This window comes from Haemaphysalis longicornis, unplaced genomic scaffold (genome assembly GCF_048455015.1).
Source record: "Haemaphysalis longicornis isolate Haplotype H1 unplaced genomic scaffold, Haemaphysalis longicornis Haplotype H1 scaffold_4, whole genome shotgun sequence".
Classification (NCBI taxonomy): Eukaryota; Metazoa; Arthropoda; class Arachnida; order Ixodida; family Ixodidae; genus Haemaphysalis; species Haemaphysalis longicornis.
This window is the reverse complement of record NW_027526361.1, coordinates 37,325,670-37,341,900: the sequence shown is the minus strand read 5'-3', so window position 1 is coordinate 37,341,900 and position 16,231 is coordinate 37,325,670. Positions and strand designations below refer to the sequence as shown.

The following is a 16,231-nucleotide window of genomic DNA, read 5'->3' as shown; positions in this document are numbered from 1 at the left end:
CCACGGTGGTGATTTGCCGGTAGCTTTGTTGCTGGAATATGACTCATTCGAGCGGGTTGCTTGTAGCGCCAAATATGCTTAATGGGCGTGTATAATAAGTATGCATGTACAAAAAATGGGCATATATAACCAAAATCCAGGAACGTCTTGTCCCATTAGAGATTTCACCACCCACAGAGAAAACACAAAAGCCCTGGCACTCACAGACAGACAGACAGACAGACAGACAGACATACAGACAGACAGACAGACAGACAGACAGACAGACAGACAGACAGACAGACAGACAGACAGACAGACAGACAGACAGACAGACAGATGAAACCCAGCGCCTGTTTAAAATCGACCACCGCCTTGATTTTAAAAAGAGCCGTTTCACACTGTTCTCCTTTCACCGTACTCGATTCATGGGGCTCCTACAATATCGTTTTACTAAATTCGTCTAACGTAATTGCTCAGCCAAGCATCTGTCATAAACGACCACTAACGTCGAACACGAAATTAGGTTTGCCGCTCAGTGAAACAGCCTGGTTATTGAGTCAAAGTCGTTTGTACTCGAAGTTTGATTGATAGACACGCGTTTCTTCTCCATTCGATGACCGTTTACGTTGTTTTTAGCGTGGAACGTTATTAGGCTACTCGTCCGGAATTTTCAAAAATCAGAACAGTGAGATGACCGTTTCAAAAATATCTCTTCTTCATCTGGGTAGCTCCAAACCACGACACTCTCTATCGTCAAACGCGCATGATATCCACTGTGCCACGGAAGCGGAATATTGTTCGTATTCAAATAGTTGGGGGTGGCGGCTGCGCGTTTCCGTGGACGCCGCGGTTTCTAGGACGCACTGCATGCCGGGAAATGAGCGAATAATTTGCTGGGATGGAGTTGGATTGGATCGCAGTAGCATGTGGTATGACGTCACGGAGGAACTGCAGGAGTTACCGACGGTTTAACTCAGATGCTCTATCACAATTAGCCTGAGTTGCAAACTCTTTCCGTATGCAATACAATTGCTTAACGGCAATTTTCCTTTTTTTATAAGCTGGCCACTCATATCAGCAGACTGGCCATACAGGCAAACCATGCAGGCAAACCGTACTTTCTGTCTAAGACGTGTTTTGAACGTAAGAGCGTCTGCTACGGTACTTTGCCCGCAGGACGCACCAGCCATGATGCACAGCGCCTGGTTAAAGCTGGGCGTTCTACTAGTTCTCAATCTGCAGCCTGAGCTCGTGCGATGCGGCGCAAGAAAGCCGGCTGAAGGAACTATCGAAGACGAAGAACGCGCGAAGCATTACCTGGACGAACTGGACACCCTCTTGAATGACATGTGCTACATGGAAAATGTTGCCCAGTGGAACTACGAGACGAACCTCAACGAGGAGAACAAAATGAAAACGGTAAGAACGCAAATTCCGCCAGCCAATTCTGCCACGCAGCCACTTTGGCGACATCCAGCAGGTCGACAAACGCTACGGGAAAAAAATATCCTCGGAGCAGTACTACTACTACTACTACTACTACTACTACTACTACTACTACTACTACTACTACTACTAGTTAATAGCAGTAGTAGTAGTAGTGGTAGTAGTTAGTGGTAGTAGTAGTTAGTAGTACCAGTAGTACTAGTAGTTAGTAGTACTGGTTGTGGTGGTAGTAGTACTACTACTAGTAGTAGTAGTAGTAGTAGTTAATAGTACTAGTAGTAGTAATTAATAGTACCAGTGGTAGTAGTAGTTAGTAGTATAAGTGGTACTAGTAAGTAGTACAGGCTGTGGTAGTAGTAGTAGTAGTAGTAGTAGTAGCAGTACTAGTACCAGTAGTAGCAGTATTATTAGTATTTTATAGTACCAGTGGTAGTAGTAGTAGTAGTATTAGTAGTAGTAATAGTTAATAGTACCAGTGGTAGTAGTAGTTAGTAGTATGAGTGGTACTAGTAGTTAGTAGCACTGGTTGTGGTGGTAGTAGTAGTTGTAGTAGTAGTAGTAGCAGTTAATAGTACCAGTAGTAGCAGTAGCAGTAGTAGTAGTAGTAGTATTAGTAGTAGTAGTAGTAGTTAATAGTACCAGTGGTAGTAATATTTAGTAGTATAAGTAGTACTAGTAGTTACTAGTACTGGTTGTGGTGGTAGGAGTAGTAGTAGTAGTAGTAGTAGTAGTAGCAGTTAGAGATAGTAGTAGTAGCAACGTGTTGCTTGTTGAGGCGGACTTAGCCTTGCATGAACAGGGAGTATCATACACAGAAAATTACCGCTCATAACTGAGTATCCTGATCTGTAGATGAATATCCTGTCGATCAGCGGCACCAACCATTTCACACCCTACGCTCGTTCTAGAGAAGACGTATACGACAAAGCCAAACGGATATAACAAACCTTAGTTCTGCTTTTCGCTCATTTAAATGAAGTAAGGTTCGCTTATAATGTACACCTTTCTAACCAAGGGGTGAAATTTGCATCAAACCAAGGTTAGTGCCTCTAGGAGCTGATTTCCTGTGACTGAGCTACATTTCGTCGGGCACAGAAGAAGTGGGTGCCTGAAACGCTGCCAGTGCTGTCGCAGGCAAACGCGAAGACTTACAGTCGAGTGTGTGAGCATTCAACTTTCTGTACTATTATCTTTTCGTGTGGTCGCGATCAGTCCTACTTAGTAACACGGATAAAAAATATACGAAACTAAACTCACTCGATTACTTCCCGTGGTAGATCATAAAATATTGACGCCGTGCAGAATTTTTGATGGTGGCTTGTGCTTCTATCGGGTTGTTTTGCACAGCGCAGGGTTCACATACCATGAATACGTTGTGACAACCGTAAAACAGCGTTCATAGTCTGTGGCAGAGTCAATCAATTAACAACGTAATTAATTCATTCATTATTATGACTTCATTCCCCTTCAAGTAGGACACTTTTCTCAATGAGGCCAAAAACGTGTCCGCCTCTACTGATTGACCATTTGTGCTCTTGCCGCATCTTGTAAATCAAAATTACGCACACCGATTAAACATTTTCGCTTTCGTTAACTATTACAACATAATTTTGTGCAAATAATATTATTCTGCTAGGGAATGTTATTGTGCTAGGATAATAAGTTTTTTCTTTCGTATAGAGAGCAACGGCATTGTTAACAGGCCACACTCCTGACATTGTTTCTAGGTGAAGCAAAGGTTTAGGTCCGGTGAAATGACCAAGGAAGTGTGGAAGAACATCACGCAGTTCAAGTGGACTTCGTTCAAAGACCCTAACACCAAAAGGGTCTTCAAGTTGCTCTCGGTGATCGACACTGCCATCCTACCCGAAGACAAGCAGAATGAAGTGAGTCGGCATCCCCATGCTTTTAAGTGCAGAGCACTTTAGGGTGCCACCTTGTCGTCGTAGCTCGTTCGCTGGACCCAAGTAGAGGCGGCGTTCCGTCGTAGCCGCTGTCATCGCGGCGTAACCCAGAGGCTTCAAAAGCCAAGCGGTTTATACAGTCATAAGGGTTCGAAAATCGTAAACCGCGGGCGCTTGTCATACATCTCCCCGTCGTTTAGCGCAAAGAAAACTGTAGGTACATTTGAGGCTATAAATTTACGTAATTAACCGGCAGCGCCCGCTTCATTTAGTTAGGAACGCTCGTTGGGTTGGTTTTTACGGTCGTAAGCCAAAAATTCCCCCGCATTTCCCCGAGGGGGAGAATGTACAAGTGCGAATGCACGGTTGTCGGCCCGCTTGCGGCGCTTGCGCTCGGCCCCCGCAGCCCACCGCCTCGCCGCCTTCTCTTCCATCTCTTCCATCGGGTTTGTAGTATCACGTGTACACCACGCAGTTATCAAGCCGCTATAACGCCGCTGAGTCGCCAACGCACGCCGCTGACGACGTAGTTTGAATGCGTTAAAGATATAAGGCGCGTCACTAACACTGATATCGCCGTACGCGTCCGTGGCTTGGTCGGTAGAGCGTCGCGCTGCGGCCGCAAAGTCCTCGGATCGAAACCTGGCGCCGGATGCTGTTTCTTTTTTAAATATAGAGGAGCACTGCGGACGCCGCCGCCGCCGCCGCCGCCGGCGGCGGTGGATGGTTTGGGGTCGCTTATAAAGTGCATTCGCACTTAAAAAAAAATTGGCAGTGCATGCAACGCTGGCACGTGCGGGAGGAATAGCAAGCACAAAAAGAACAGAACTCCCGCTGGCGCAGTTTCAGGCAGGGGGCGTGCGAGCACTGCGAAGGCGGGAAATTTGAAATGCATTGGGTGGTAGCAGTGAGCGGATATCGGCGCTACAGCCCATTATGGCGAATCCCTGCTCTGCACTTCCGACAGCTTTCACATTGAGTGGAACGGCTTTAATTTTTTTTTCTTGCCCAAGGTTGCACTTCATCATATGCCTGTGCTTTCTGATTGCATGAATAGGCTTTATTTGCAAGGAGGAACCAAGCCATGTGAGGGGGAGGAGATTAGCAAGAAAAGGGAAGCAAGCGGATGTGATCAAAGTTCGTTGTGACATCACAGGTCTTTCATTAACGTCTGTGACATCACAGGTTCTTCATTAACTTCTTCATTCCAGTTTCTGAAAATAGTCAGCGACATGCTCGGAAACCACGCATCAGCGAAAGCTTGTCCGTTTCCACAGAACAGTCCCAAACCGGACAGGTGTACGCTTCCCCTCGATCCAGGTACTCCTTCGGTGCTTGCGAACACGTTTCAAGTCCTGTACTCGAAAGCTACTCCTCGAAGCTACATTTGTTCTTTTTTTCTTTCGCCACAGACATCAAGGACATACTCGCGCACTCCAGAAACTATAACGAGTTGTTGCACGTATGGAACGAGTGGAGAAGGGTGGCAGGAAAGCCAATGAAGACGAAGTTCCTTCGCTACGTTGAGCTCATTAATGAAGCTGCGAGGATGAACGGTAACGTTGAAAGAAAACGCGTTTTTTGTTGTTGTTGTATTAGTTTAACTTTGAAATACTTGGCTTGGAAGACGTGCGTGCTAGCTATTTAAAAAAATGTCTTTCTAAAAAAACTGTATATCCGTCAATTTAAAAACTGTCTATCTATCTAAAAACTGTCGCTATCAGTTTTACACCTTACGCCAGTGTTCTGTGAGTTCGGAACGTTTTTTTTTTATTGCGGTGTACACAAATTACTACTACCATTACATGCTAAGACATTCTAGAAAGTATAAGTCTTTTCGTGCTGGAGAGTCCTTTTGTATGCGAACTTCCATATAATATGACACTTCAGATAGTCACATCACGCAAAAAAGGTGGGGATATAGACTACCAGATCAGGGGTTCCCCATATTTGCGGCCGTCATCCGAGTTCATCCGAGTTTGGAAAGTGCTTATAGCACGTCCCTGCCTCCAAACTCCGCGAGGGGAAGCCGCTAGAGTTCATGGTGGGAAAAGCGCTACGACGACGAGGACAAGTACGCGGGACATAAGCGCTACTAGCAACCGAAAATTTATTACGGGAAAACATAAATATATACATGGAATAAACGCCACCGCCATAACATCCAAATTCACAATCTACCATCCGACAAGATCACGACGCACCAACAATGAAACATTATATACATAATGAAACCGCACGTGTGCTGACAAGAACGAAACGCAACACATTTTATCAACTCTGATTCAAAAAGGCCTACTCAGTGTCAGACAGCAAGACCGATGGTTGGATAACAACCAAACATTCTATACATAATCAAGCCGCACGCGTGCAGACAAGAACAAAACGCAACACATTTTATCAACTCTGATTCAAAAGGGCATACTCAGTGTCAGACAGCAAGACCGATGGTTGGCTAACACATTCATTTCCTTCTTCCTTTATACGGAAGGCTTCTATTATTTCTCTTGTTAACCGTTTTTTTGTGTTTATCAGCAATTAACGTGTCACGCAGTTTTGTGCGGCACTTGCAGTCTTTGCAATGAACGGCTAAATGCGAATACGGTGACCCTTTAGCGAGCTCTGATGTTCTCGAAGGCGTACGTTCAGGCAGCGGCCGGTCTGTTCCACGTATTTCTTTCCACACGTTAAAGGGAATATTGTAAACAACGTCTTTTTTGCACTCTACAAACTTCGTGCCGTGTTTCCTACCACATCCCTTCTTCCTTGTTGCATTCTTTTCTGCCACCCTTTGCACCACTGGGCAAATTTTCGCCGACTTGTTTTGCGCTAAAAACGCCACGCGCGCCCCATATCTTGATGCTATCTTCTTTAGGCGATGAGACGTGCCATGAAGGTACGGAATCACCGCTATCTTCTCGCCCCCGGAATCTGCTTCTTTTCCCCTTCTCTGATCGGTGCTCCCTGCCCTTTTAACCTCTCGAGGATTCCTCTCGCACGCCAACAAAACACTTTCATCTGGAAACCCGGCCGCTCTTAACCGGTCTACCTGAGCGCGACACTTGTTCCACCAAATTTTCGTAGGATTTTGTATATATGTATGTTTTCCCGTAATAAATTTTCAGTTGCTAGTAGCGCTTTGTCCCGTGTACTTGCTTAATTGTCTCCGTCGTCGTAGCGCTTTTCCCACCATAAACATTTACCAACAAGCCCAGCTCACAGTTATTCTAAAGGAGAGAGAGAGAGAGAGAAATTCTTTATTAAAGAGGAAAATGCAGAGAGGTTTGCCGACATCAAATCAGCATTCGACTCAGTTTATCACGATGCCATACTAGCATTTCTTATTTCACTTGGACTAGGCGGAAGATTGTACGCATAGATTTCCAATTACCTTGAAGGACAAAAACTCTTCATGTGCACGGCAGAAGGCCCAACATCATATCATGAAATAAAAATAGGAGTACGTCAAGGAGCTGTATTAAGCCCTTTACTGTTTAATCTCACACGACTACGGATTTTAAACTTAAGCGCGCGAGCGTCCAGCACCGGTCCTTCATTAAAGCTGCGGACAGCAGCAATCAAGTAATTAAATTTAACAGTGCACATTTAGGGTGCACCATACAATTTGTAAACTTGACATTATAGCCGGCAGGCAAAGAGATGCATCACGGACTTCTGACGTCGCGTGAAAAGGCGATGAGGGATATAACGCTTCAAATTTTCGGTTTTTTTAACCTGAACGTAAATTTTCCTCCCCGGCCTTCTCCGCGAAGAGAAACCTTTGTTCGCGCAAATGTGAAACCCACCGCACGGAACACCAGCGCCTTAAAACACGTGAACATTTCACGGACAGGAAGCTGAAAACCTACCAACATGTGTTATCGGATCCTTTAAAAAATCGTTCACACCCATGAAGGGGTATACTGTACACCCCCTGAAACGGACAGCAAAACAATTCAAATCAAGGAATCATGTGTATTGTTTGTTTACATCAAATTGTGCATTTTCACAGAGCGTTTCCCCACCTCTTATGTAATTCTCTCTGGCCTTTAAGGATGCAATAAATGAAATAAATAAAATGAAACGAGTTACAATAAAATAGAAAGTTGAACAAATAAGTAAATAAATCGCAATCAATCAGTCAATTTATCAATCGGCATCCATTAACAAATAGTACCAGTCAGTAGTACCCGTACCTGACGGCAAAATTCCTGGAACCATTCCTTAAAGGCAATTTGCCTAATCTTCTTAAAATGTCTAATGAAATAAACGAGGTCAGCTAATTTGTCAGAATCACTCAATCAATCAACCAATCAACCATGAGCCCCTTCAGCATGTAGTACCTCCCGAATTATTTTTTTTTTCCTTCCAGGTTTTCATGACGCCAGTGAACTCTGGCAGAGTACGTACGAAAGCGACGATTTCGAGGATAACATGCGACAGCTGTGGGAGCAGTTGTTCCCGCTGTACAAGCAGCTGCACGCCTATGTGAGAGCCAAACTGCGCAAGATGTACGGAGCAGATAAGATAGCAGAAGACGGCCCGATACCGGCTCATCTTCTAGGTATACATACTGCCTGAGACAGCTCGTACCTCTGAGGTGTACCAGCCTACTCGCGTTCGCTGTAAATCAGGGGGAACGGCTTGTTTTCAAACAATTTGTAATACATTGAAAGCGCAGAATAGACACACACGAGTATTGAAATTCTGGCCACGGCGTACACAATGCGAGTTAAAGAAGTTACGTTCAATCTGGACATGGAACTCAAAACGTGGTTGAAGTACCGAATATCAGATAAGGAAGACAAGGCCGGAATGCGCCAGGTAGAATTCCGTTTTTCTGTTATATACTATCGTCCCGGATTCGTCAGGGTCATTCGTATGCAAATGTTGCCTTGATGCGCATAAAAAATTAGTAGGCGCTAACTCGATGGCGGGTCGAAATAACGGAATTCGGGGTGAAATAATGGACTCGAGTAGCGCAGAACAGGAACGGCTGTAGGTCATAGGGATAGGCCTTCGTCTTGCAGTGGACCTGTGTGGGCTGTTGTTGTTGTTGGTGGTGGTGATGATGATGATGATGATGATGATGATGATGATGATGCTGATGATGACGATGACGACGACGACGACGCGTTGAGGCAGTGATCAGCGACCCTGACGACAAAAATAGAAAAATTTCAGGCACCGACGTCGTTTTTGGTAGCATGAATGAAGTGCTTATTCATTTCTGATTTCAGAAAAAACGAGGGAGGGGGTACAATTCGCGGCCTTCGTAGAGAGGGCTATCAGCGGACGAAATTCGTCAGTAAATTGTCCGGCTTTTTCTCGTGGAAGCAACTAAGGGAAAGGAAGCGTTCCGCTACCATCCTAATTAGGCGACGTGGTTTTTAATACCAAGGCATTGGACGGGGCTAGTTGGTACATGTTTGATTAGATGGAAAAACCAGCGGTAAACACAGGACACAGAAGAAAACGACGGGACAAGCTGGCACTAACAACTGAACGAACAAGGCACTTGAAAGGTTAGAAATACCTTCCGGCAACAGCATTGCGCATGCGTGAGTAGCCATGCGTCGCATGAACGAAATCTTAACAAGCAACCACAGCGTTTAGAAATTAAGCTCATCTCTTTGCCAGACATGAGCACTGACGTGTCATTGACGCAATTGTTTCCGCCTTTGGAGGCTTTCTATATAAAGAAAGGGGGAAACAATTGCGTCAGTGACATGTCAGTGCCCCTGTCTAGCAAAGAGATGAGCTTCCTAAAAGCTGTGGTTACTTGTTAAGATGTCATTCATGCGGCGCATGGCTACTCACGCATGTGCAATGCTGTTGCCGGAAGGTATTTCTAAGCGTTCAAGTGCCTTGTTCGTTCAGTAGTTAGTGCCAGCTTGTACCGTCGTTTTCTTCTGTGTCCTGTGTTTACCGCTGGTTTGTCATCCAATCAGGCGTGTTTTGTCACGTGGCTGACCAAACTCTGCGCGCCCTCTCAGGCTGTGCAGAGCTAAAAATGCCGGCTACATCGCTTGTTCAGCTATAACCGACAGACTTGTAATAACTGGCTTGTTCAGCTATAACCATCTGACAAAACAAGCTGTAATTTGTTATAGCTTGTTCTGTTAGATAGTTCATTTTCGCAAATGATGCACCCGACAGCTTTCAAGTGTGTCGTTCTCATCGCATATGCGACTTCGCGCAGGTACCATTCACTCTCAACACTGGTACCCTCTGGGGAAGGAGACGCAACCCTTTCCAGACAAGGCAGCAGTTGACGTAACCGCTGCTATGGCTGAGAAGGTGAGAAAACTGTTCGGCCTTGCATCAAATACCACAGTGTTCGTTTTAACACGAAAGTGTTTTATTCCGGGACACACCAAGATTTCACTGACGTCATATCCGTCATGGAAATGACGCCAGTACAACAAAGCAAGCGGCCTGTAAAAGGTGCACCCTTGCAGACAGGGTCTTCTTATGGGGAAGCAACCTTTAGTACTTAAGAGTACGTTATACTTTGGGTTTTTTGTTTTCGCGTTTTATATTTTAACACAAAAGTGTTTTATGCCGGGATACACAAAGACTTCACCGACGTCATATCCCTCACGGAAATGACGTCAGTACAACTTTACCGAAGCGACTCGCCAGCAGAAAGTCGCTCGCCAAGCACACCCACAAGACAGCCGCCGAGCCGCAAATCATGCTCAGGTGCAGATTTCGCTGTACATTTCACTTTCGTGTTTTACCGATTACTATGACAGAAAAATCAACCACAGTTTTTTTTTTTGGCCAGTAGCAAGAACAGCAGACTAAGCGGCGAACAGTGTAAAAAATCCCAAATCAAATGAACGCAAGTACACTTATACACTTACACGAACATTTACATGATACTCCCACTACGGCGTTACAGGGTAAACATATGTTCAGACTTCCTCGTGTATTTCGTAGGAGACATTAATTGCTCCGTAGAATTTGGACCGGCGTAACACTTTCTCTTGAATACCTCCATTTAATAGGTCGAAAAGAGAGCACGAACTGCCTTACGTGCCACTGCCCCGAAACTACAGATCACGTGCCCAGTGTTTGGCTAAGCTGCAATAGCGAGCGAAAGAACCTTGGCGCAGAATTACTGCAGTGGGACACTTGCCCTCTTTCGGAAGAAAAGATTGAGGGCACTTCGACTGACGCCGGTAAAAGACATCGTACTGCGACACAGCTCTTAGTCTGCACTGGCAAAACAGATCTGCACAACATACTATATGTACTGCAGGTTTTTTTTCTTTCTTATTATTCAATTATTTTTGGTCCTGCTCATGCGCTGGGATCTGAGTATGACAAGCTATTTGCTATTTTTGTTGCCCAGTGGCTTATTGGACGTTCCTTACGTTAATAGCTCCCCGTTAAGTTCATTGTCGTCATTTGTACCATCCTCTTCACCTTTTTTTTTGTTCGCGATATCTTTGCCCAGTAGAGAGAAAGGGAGAGGGAGAACGCTAATATAGTGTAGAAGCTTCGGCCCAGGTGCCGCCGAGCACGTGCCTATGGGACTTCCTACTTCATGAGCCATGAAGAGAAAATAAAACTTCGTTTAATTTGAAAGAACTAGGATTTAGTATCTCACTCAGCTCCATTACAGCCCCAAAAGATGTTTTTTAACGAAAAAAAAGCACGAAGTATTTAAAAACTTTCATATTTTGCGCCACAGTGACGTGTTATGAGCAAGAATGACGTCATACGGGCCAACAATAAAACATAATTTTCAGTGCGTTAACTGCCATTAGCATTCAAGTGATGCGGTCAAATGGAACTCGAGGCCCCATTACAGACGTCCAGTCATGTGTCGTCGCGACAGGTCAGTTAGGCGGCCGCCAATCGCACAACCAAGGTTCCGTGACGTCATAGAAAAGTTGCGGGAAATTGGATAGGGTGTTGCGACTACTTCACACGTTTTCTTAATATATCCGTTATTTGTTCGAAGATTGCGATGATATTGGTATCATTGTTATCGGGACTAAGCAGTCTTTCTAATAAACCCAACTTGTATTTTGTCTTCATGGCTCCTTTAAAAACCATCGTCCACAAATACGAAATGCTTTACAAATACATGCAAATGTTCCTAAGGGCCTAGTTTGTTTCTTTTAGAAATACAGCCCATCTTTACTTTAAAAAATGAACAAGAAATGCACTTTAGTTTATGTAGTTTTCATTATATGGCGCTAGCGCTCTTCCATGCGAGAGTTTTATTGTTTTGATTTCATTAAAGAAGGAACATATGTCTGAAATAAGCAAACTAGGCCGTTGTTAACATGTATATGTACTTTTAAAACTTTTCGCATTCCTTCACGGTGGTTTTTTGAGACCGTGGGTTACGAAGTCGAAATTCCCATAGAAATGTTAACAGGTGAGTCCGCTTAACGTGCACGGATAAGAAATGTTTTACCAATACGTACAAATGTTCACAACAGCCTACACTCTAAGCTTTTTTTCCACCCATATACTCCCTAGAGGTTCTTTTTCGCCTGTCCTCTAGTGATCCTCCTTGTAGGAGTTTTTTTACTACATGGAACAGGGAGGTTTTGTTTACCTCCTCAAAACAGGGTGTTTTTAGGTGATAGAAAGGAGGTAGTTAGGGAGTGTTAAGAAATGTTAGGGATAATTTAAGGAAATCAAAATGGAGTATTCTTTGCTTCCTCAAGGCGTTTTTAAGTGATGTTTATGGACTTTTTAGGCGGTTGAATAGGAGCCTATTATGGCTCCCTTGGGAAGTACTTATGTTATTTTAGGGGCGTTTTGAGGAGGTTCAAGGGAAGCATTTACTTCTTTTGCATGGAGTTTTACGTTTTGTAGGCCTCGCGAGGGGAGTTTTTAGGAGGTTCAAGGGAAGCATATATTTCTTTTGAATGGAGTTTTGCAAAGTTGGGGCGGTTTTGTAGGCCTTCCGAAAGGAGTTTTTTCAAGGCCACAAGGGAGAGTTTCTAGTTCCCTGCGGGAGTACTGATTTCACACGGTTTTTCTCGGTTTCAGGTTTATTTCAAACGAACTTTCGCATACAAGTTTACATGGTACATGGTGTACACAAGGGGGCTCCGAAATAAAAACTTAGGGCGACCTCCTATAAGAAAGCAAAAATGGTAAATTGCTAAAAACACGCCAGTTAGGAATGGAAGACAGCAATAGAATGCTAGTTGAACAAACCGTAGAATTAATATTACTACAAGAACTGGAAATACGCGAAAAACATATAGGCACAAACACAACGGCATGGTAAGTGACATCATTATATAATACTAGAGGATTGAGAACGCGTGAGTACTTATCAGTACGCTTCAGTACTCAGTACACAAAGTGAAAAAAATGGTTGCAGTGGTTTAAAACAACAAAAAATGTTTTCAATTGGTGGTGAAATGAGCGAGAGCTGTGTAACGATTTGATATTGAAAGGTAACCAGAGTTTTGTAGATGGTAAAGGCACAAGAGATAAATGATGTAGGAGACAGACAGCAATGAGATGGCTATGGATAAATGAGTAATATAAAGAACGAGAAATATGCTGCGGAAAATACCAGTGCGTTTTGATAAAGACACAAATGCGCCAAGAAAAGTGACCCAGTCTGAGGGGTTAATTGCAAGGATATAGAACAGAATGGGTGGTATCGCGACAGCTTCTTCAGAGTGAGAAGAAGCAGCCATGTAAGATGTGTTTTTCCGATAATTTTGAGTTGATTCATTTGGCATCAGTTCCCAACATTATTTGTATAATTGTTTCAAGTTATATTAGTTGGTTAATATTATTGCTTCACTAAAAGATAGCTGTATTATCAGCATACAGAAGGGACCATCAAGTATCCCCTATTCAGTAAAAAAAAAGAAAACGTCAGAAACATAATACGAAATTCTTTAAACTACTATCCAATGATTACAGGATTGAAAACAAATAAAATATTGGTGAGGGATATTGATGCGATAAAAGTTAATTAGTTCTAAATCCTTCACACGTGGTTTGGTGCTGGCAAGGTCCAAAAAGGCATGTTCCACAAACGTTAGAGCTCTGTGTGCCTTCTTGGGATATTGAATGTTGAAAACCCAGAACGATGCAAACAGACTACACAGTCCTCCCAGTAAAGATGATGCAGTCAAGACACTCTGGCCATCGATGCGGAGGCTAATTTCCCCGTTCGCGGAATGCAGGCAGAAAGTCAAAGGAACATCTACCTGAAAAAGCAAAAAAGAAAAAAAAATGCGCCACATGTAAAATTCAAAACAGACACTATGGTTAAATGAACTTAATAATTCGGTACAGTAACAAAATTGTTATGCCAGGTTCCCTGCGAAGATTCAGTACTTAAATTAGGAATGCAAAGGCTTCATAAAACCAAGTGCCAGTACATTAACCATCGTAGCTTTTGCAGCAATAAAAAAGATATTACTTCCGCACAATATACTCGAGCACAACTTTAAATGACAGTGAAGTTAAAATGCAAGTCTCTAGGTTGATAGATTAGCTCACGGAGAACACTATTATACCCCTCTTACACCTGGCATTTTTTTTAAAATAAGGTTGAAACTAGCAAAAACACGTTTTCACCGGAAGGGCTTAAGTGGCCTGACGCGCACAACTTCTTTCTTGGCTGCCGCTGGATGGTGCTACTCGTCCATACTTGGGGTGGCAGTACCGCTTTCCAAGGGAGCATGCGAGCTACGCATGAGAAAATCGTTCGACGCCAAAACTTGCGGGGCCTCAAAAGGCCAATGTTTTTCTTCAGTGAAGCGTAAATACTGATCACAGGTCCAATGGAGAAACATTTTGCTTAGTGGTCTCGAACGGCAAATGACAGGGGAGTTTGGGGAAGCATGAGCGATTTGACCGGAACTGACCAAACTGCTTGGTACGTGGTAATGTTGTATTCAGTTGCTTGTATACTGCTATTAATCACCGCTGCTTCACTTGCTTCCGGTTTATCCTGATGCAAACTGCGACTGCAGTCGTGTTTGCGTCACGTTTGATGAGCAGTTGAACAGCGATTTCTCAGCACTTAAGGCATCTTGGCACTAAATCAATGCTGAAATGGCTATGCGGAGGTCCGACTTCCGTTTGAAATCAACTTGCTGGTTGTCTTCAATGACCCTTTAACAACAAGTTACCCTTATGCCTCATCACTGCAACCGATTGTTCCTCCGTGTGGTGCAAAGTGTGTTACTGTGATTATTTTCAACGTGAAACGAACCGTTTCTGTGATTTGTAGGACTGATTCTGCTATTAATTACTGCAGTGACAACAAGCTATGAAAGAAAATCCCGCCATCTCCACGAAGTGAATGATGATGAGAGGGGCGAATCTAAAATGCTTATCAGCAGACAATGTGACGCATTAAGTGCAAGCTGCTTTCATAGTGTGTGCATTGACATTAGGATATGGCCCCCTGGCAGAATGATGCGCTGCGCGAGATTTTGCCGTACCTAAAAGGTCAGGCAACTCATTTTTACGGAGTATAGGATCTGTAAAAGGATTGCGAGTTAGGCGAGTTGGTAATTATGCATTGCGAAAAATAAACTGCGCGCAAATTAACGAGGACAAGAACACATGAAGACGGCACAAGCGCACACTCGCAACTAGTTTATTATTGCACAATTCAAAGCTTTATATGCCCAAGCGCCCAATTGCCGCGCCCCCAATGCGTCACAGTTCTCGGCGCACTCAGCCGAAAATACTAAAAAACCGTAACAACAAAACCACAAAACGAACTTTGAGGCGTACGAAACGCGAAAAATCAGCAAAGATAACCGCATCATACATGGATTAAGACCCCCCTCCCACCCCCAACACGCATTCCCAGAAGAAGCACCGAAATAGCGCTCAATGTGCGTCTAAATATGCGACTTCTCGATTAAGCAGGGCGATAGAGGGATGACTGATACATTCGGAACCAGCTTTTCTGATGTGGCTGGCTTCTACAATTTCTCGCGTTTGCTGGTTCTTATGTCGCAAAAGGATGGCTGTGCGCTCAAACACAGGGACACAATCAGGTCTGCATGCGCGGTAATGAGAAGATAAGTGGCTCAGGTCACGTTGAAAAATGAAAAAAAAAAAATATACGGTACTTTTAGACGTCGTACGCTCGAGTTTGTGACAACGTACCCGTGTGCGGCTCTGTCCTGAAGTTCGGAGAAATGCAGGCGGGTTGTGTTATATTTCTCGTCTTGCATTACGCTTTCTTTTATATATTAGCGCCCTCTTTCCCGATCTCTCTACCTTCCTTCCCGCTTCCGTCTGACTGCGCTGATTTTCGCCAGCACGAAGTAACCGTCACGTTGCTTTGAAACGACGCCGCGCGCGACAAACGATTTTATCTCGAATGCCCTGTTACAAACCGGCCTACAAAAGAATGCGAACGCATACCCCAAAACCCACAAACAAGTAAAATAATACGAGTGTGCGCTTTTTTCTTTGCCCGTGCGTGTACGAGCTGTGAGCGGCACGGGTACCCGGGTACTTCGCTGTTAACCCTATCCAAACGTTTGACAAACGCATCGACTGATGAAAGACCACTTACCAGCGAGCTGTCCACACCTGTCGCCGTATCCAAATGCTGTTTGCGGCTGTTCCTCGTGTGACAGGAGCACATGAAAATCTTTTCACCAAATGGCACTACTAGTCCTTCACAAATACGAAAAAACGACGGCCCAAGGCGAGGCTTGAAGCTCCGGCCGCGCCGAGTCACCGGCCGCGCTGCGTTGATAGCACAGGGGCGGTATTCTCGTAACTGTCCCTTTTGAAAACGTCCCTTTTTAGTCCCTTTCGTCGTGACGTACTCCCGGTTAAGCAGTGGGCGTTGGCAGTAGGTTTGCCGCGCTTGCGTTACGTCACTTCCGGTAGTTTGCTTTTAGCCAATCAGGGCTCGCCAA

The 16,231-nt window shown here is 44.3% G+C and overlaps 1 protein-coding gene across 1 annotated transcript in view; it reads left to right on the top strand.

Annotated features, from left to right (window-relative positions):
* The first annotated feature begins 494 nt into the window (after positions 1 to 494).
* The window catches only part of LOC144178513 (angiotensin-converting enzyme-like), a 28,479-nt gene continuing 12,742 nt past the window's right edge, over positions 495 to 16,231 (top strand). Inside the window, exons 1-6 of the mRNA XM_077706428.1 lie at positions 495 to 1,401; positions 3,156 to 3,314; positions 4,544 to 4,652; positions 4,745 to 4,888; positions 7,705 to 7,896; positions 9,535 to 9,632. Of these exons, the coding sequence (XP_077562554.1) occupies positions 1,084 to 1,401; positions 3,156 to 3,314; positions 4,544 to 4,652; positions 4,745 to 4,888; positions 7,705 to 7,896; positions 9,535 to 9,632 (1,020 nt within the window). The 5' untranslated portion in view covers positions 495 to 1,083. The remainder of the gene's footprint in view (positions 1,402 to 3,155; positions 3,315 to 4,543; positions 4,653 to 4,744; positions 4,889 to 7,704; positions 7,897 to 9,534; positions 9,633 to 16,231) is intronic.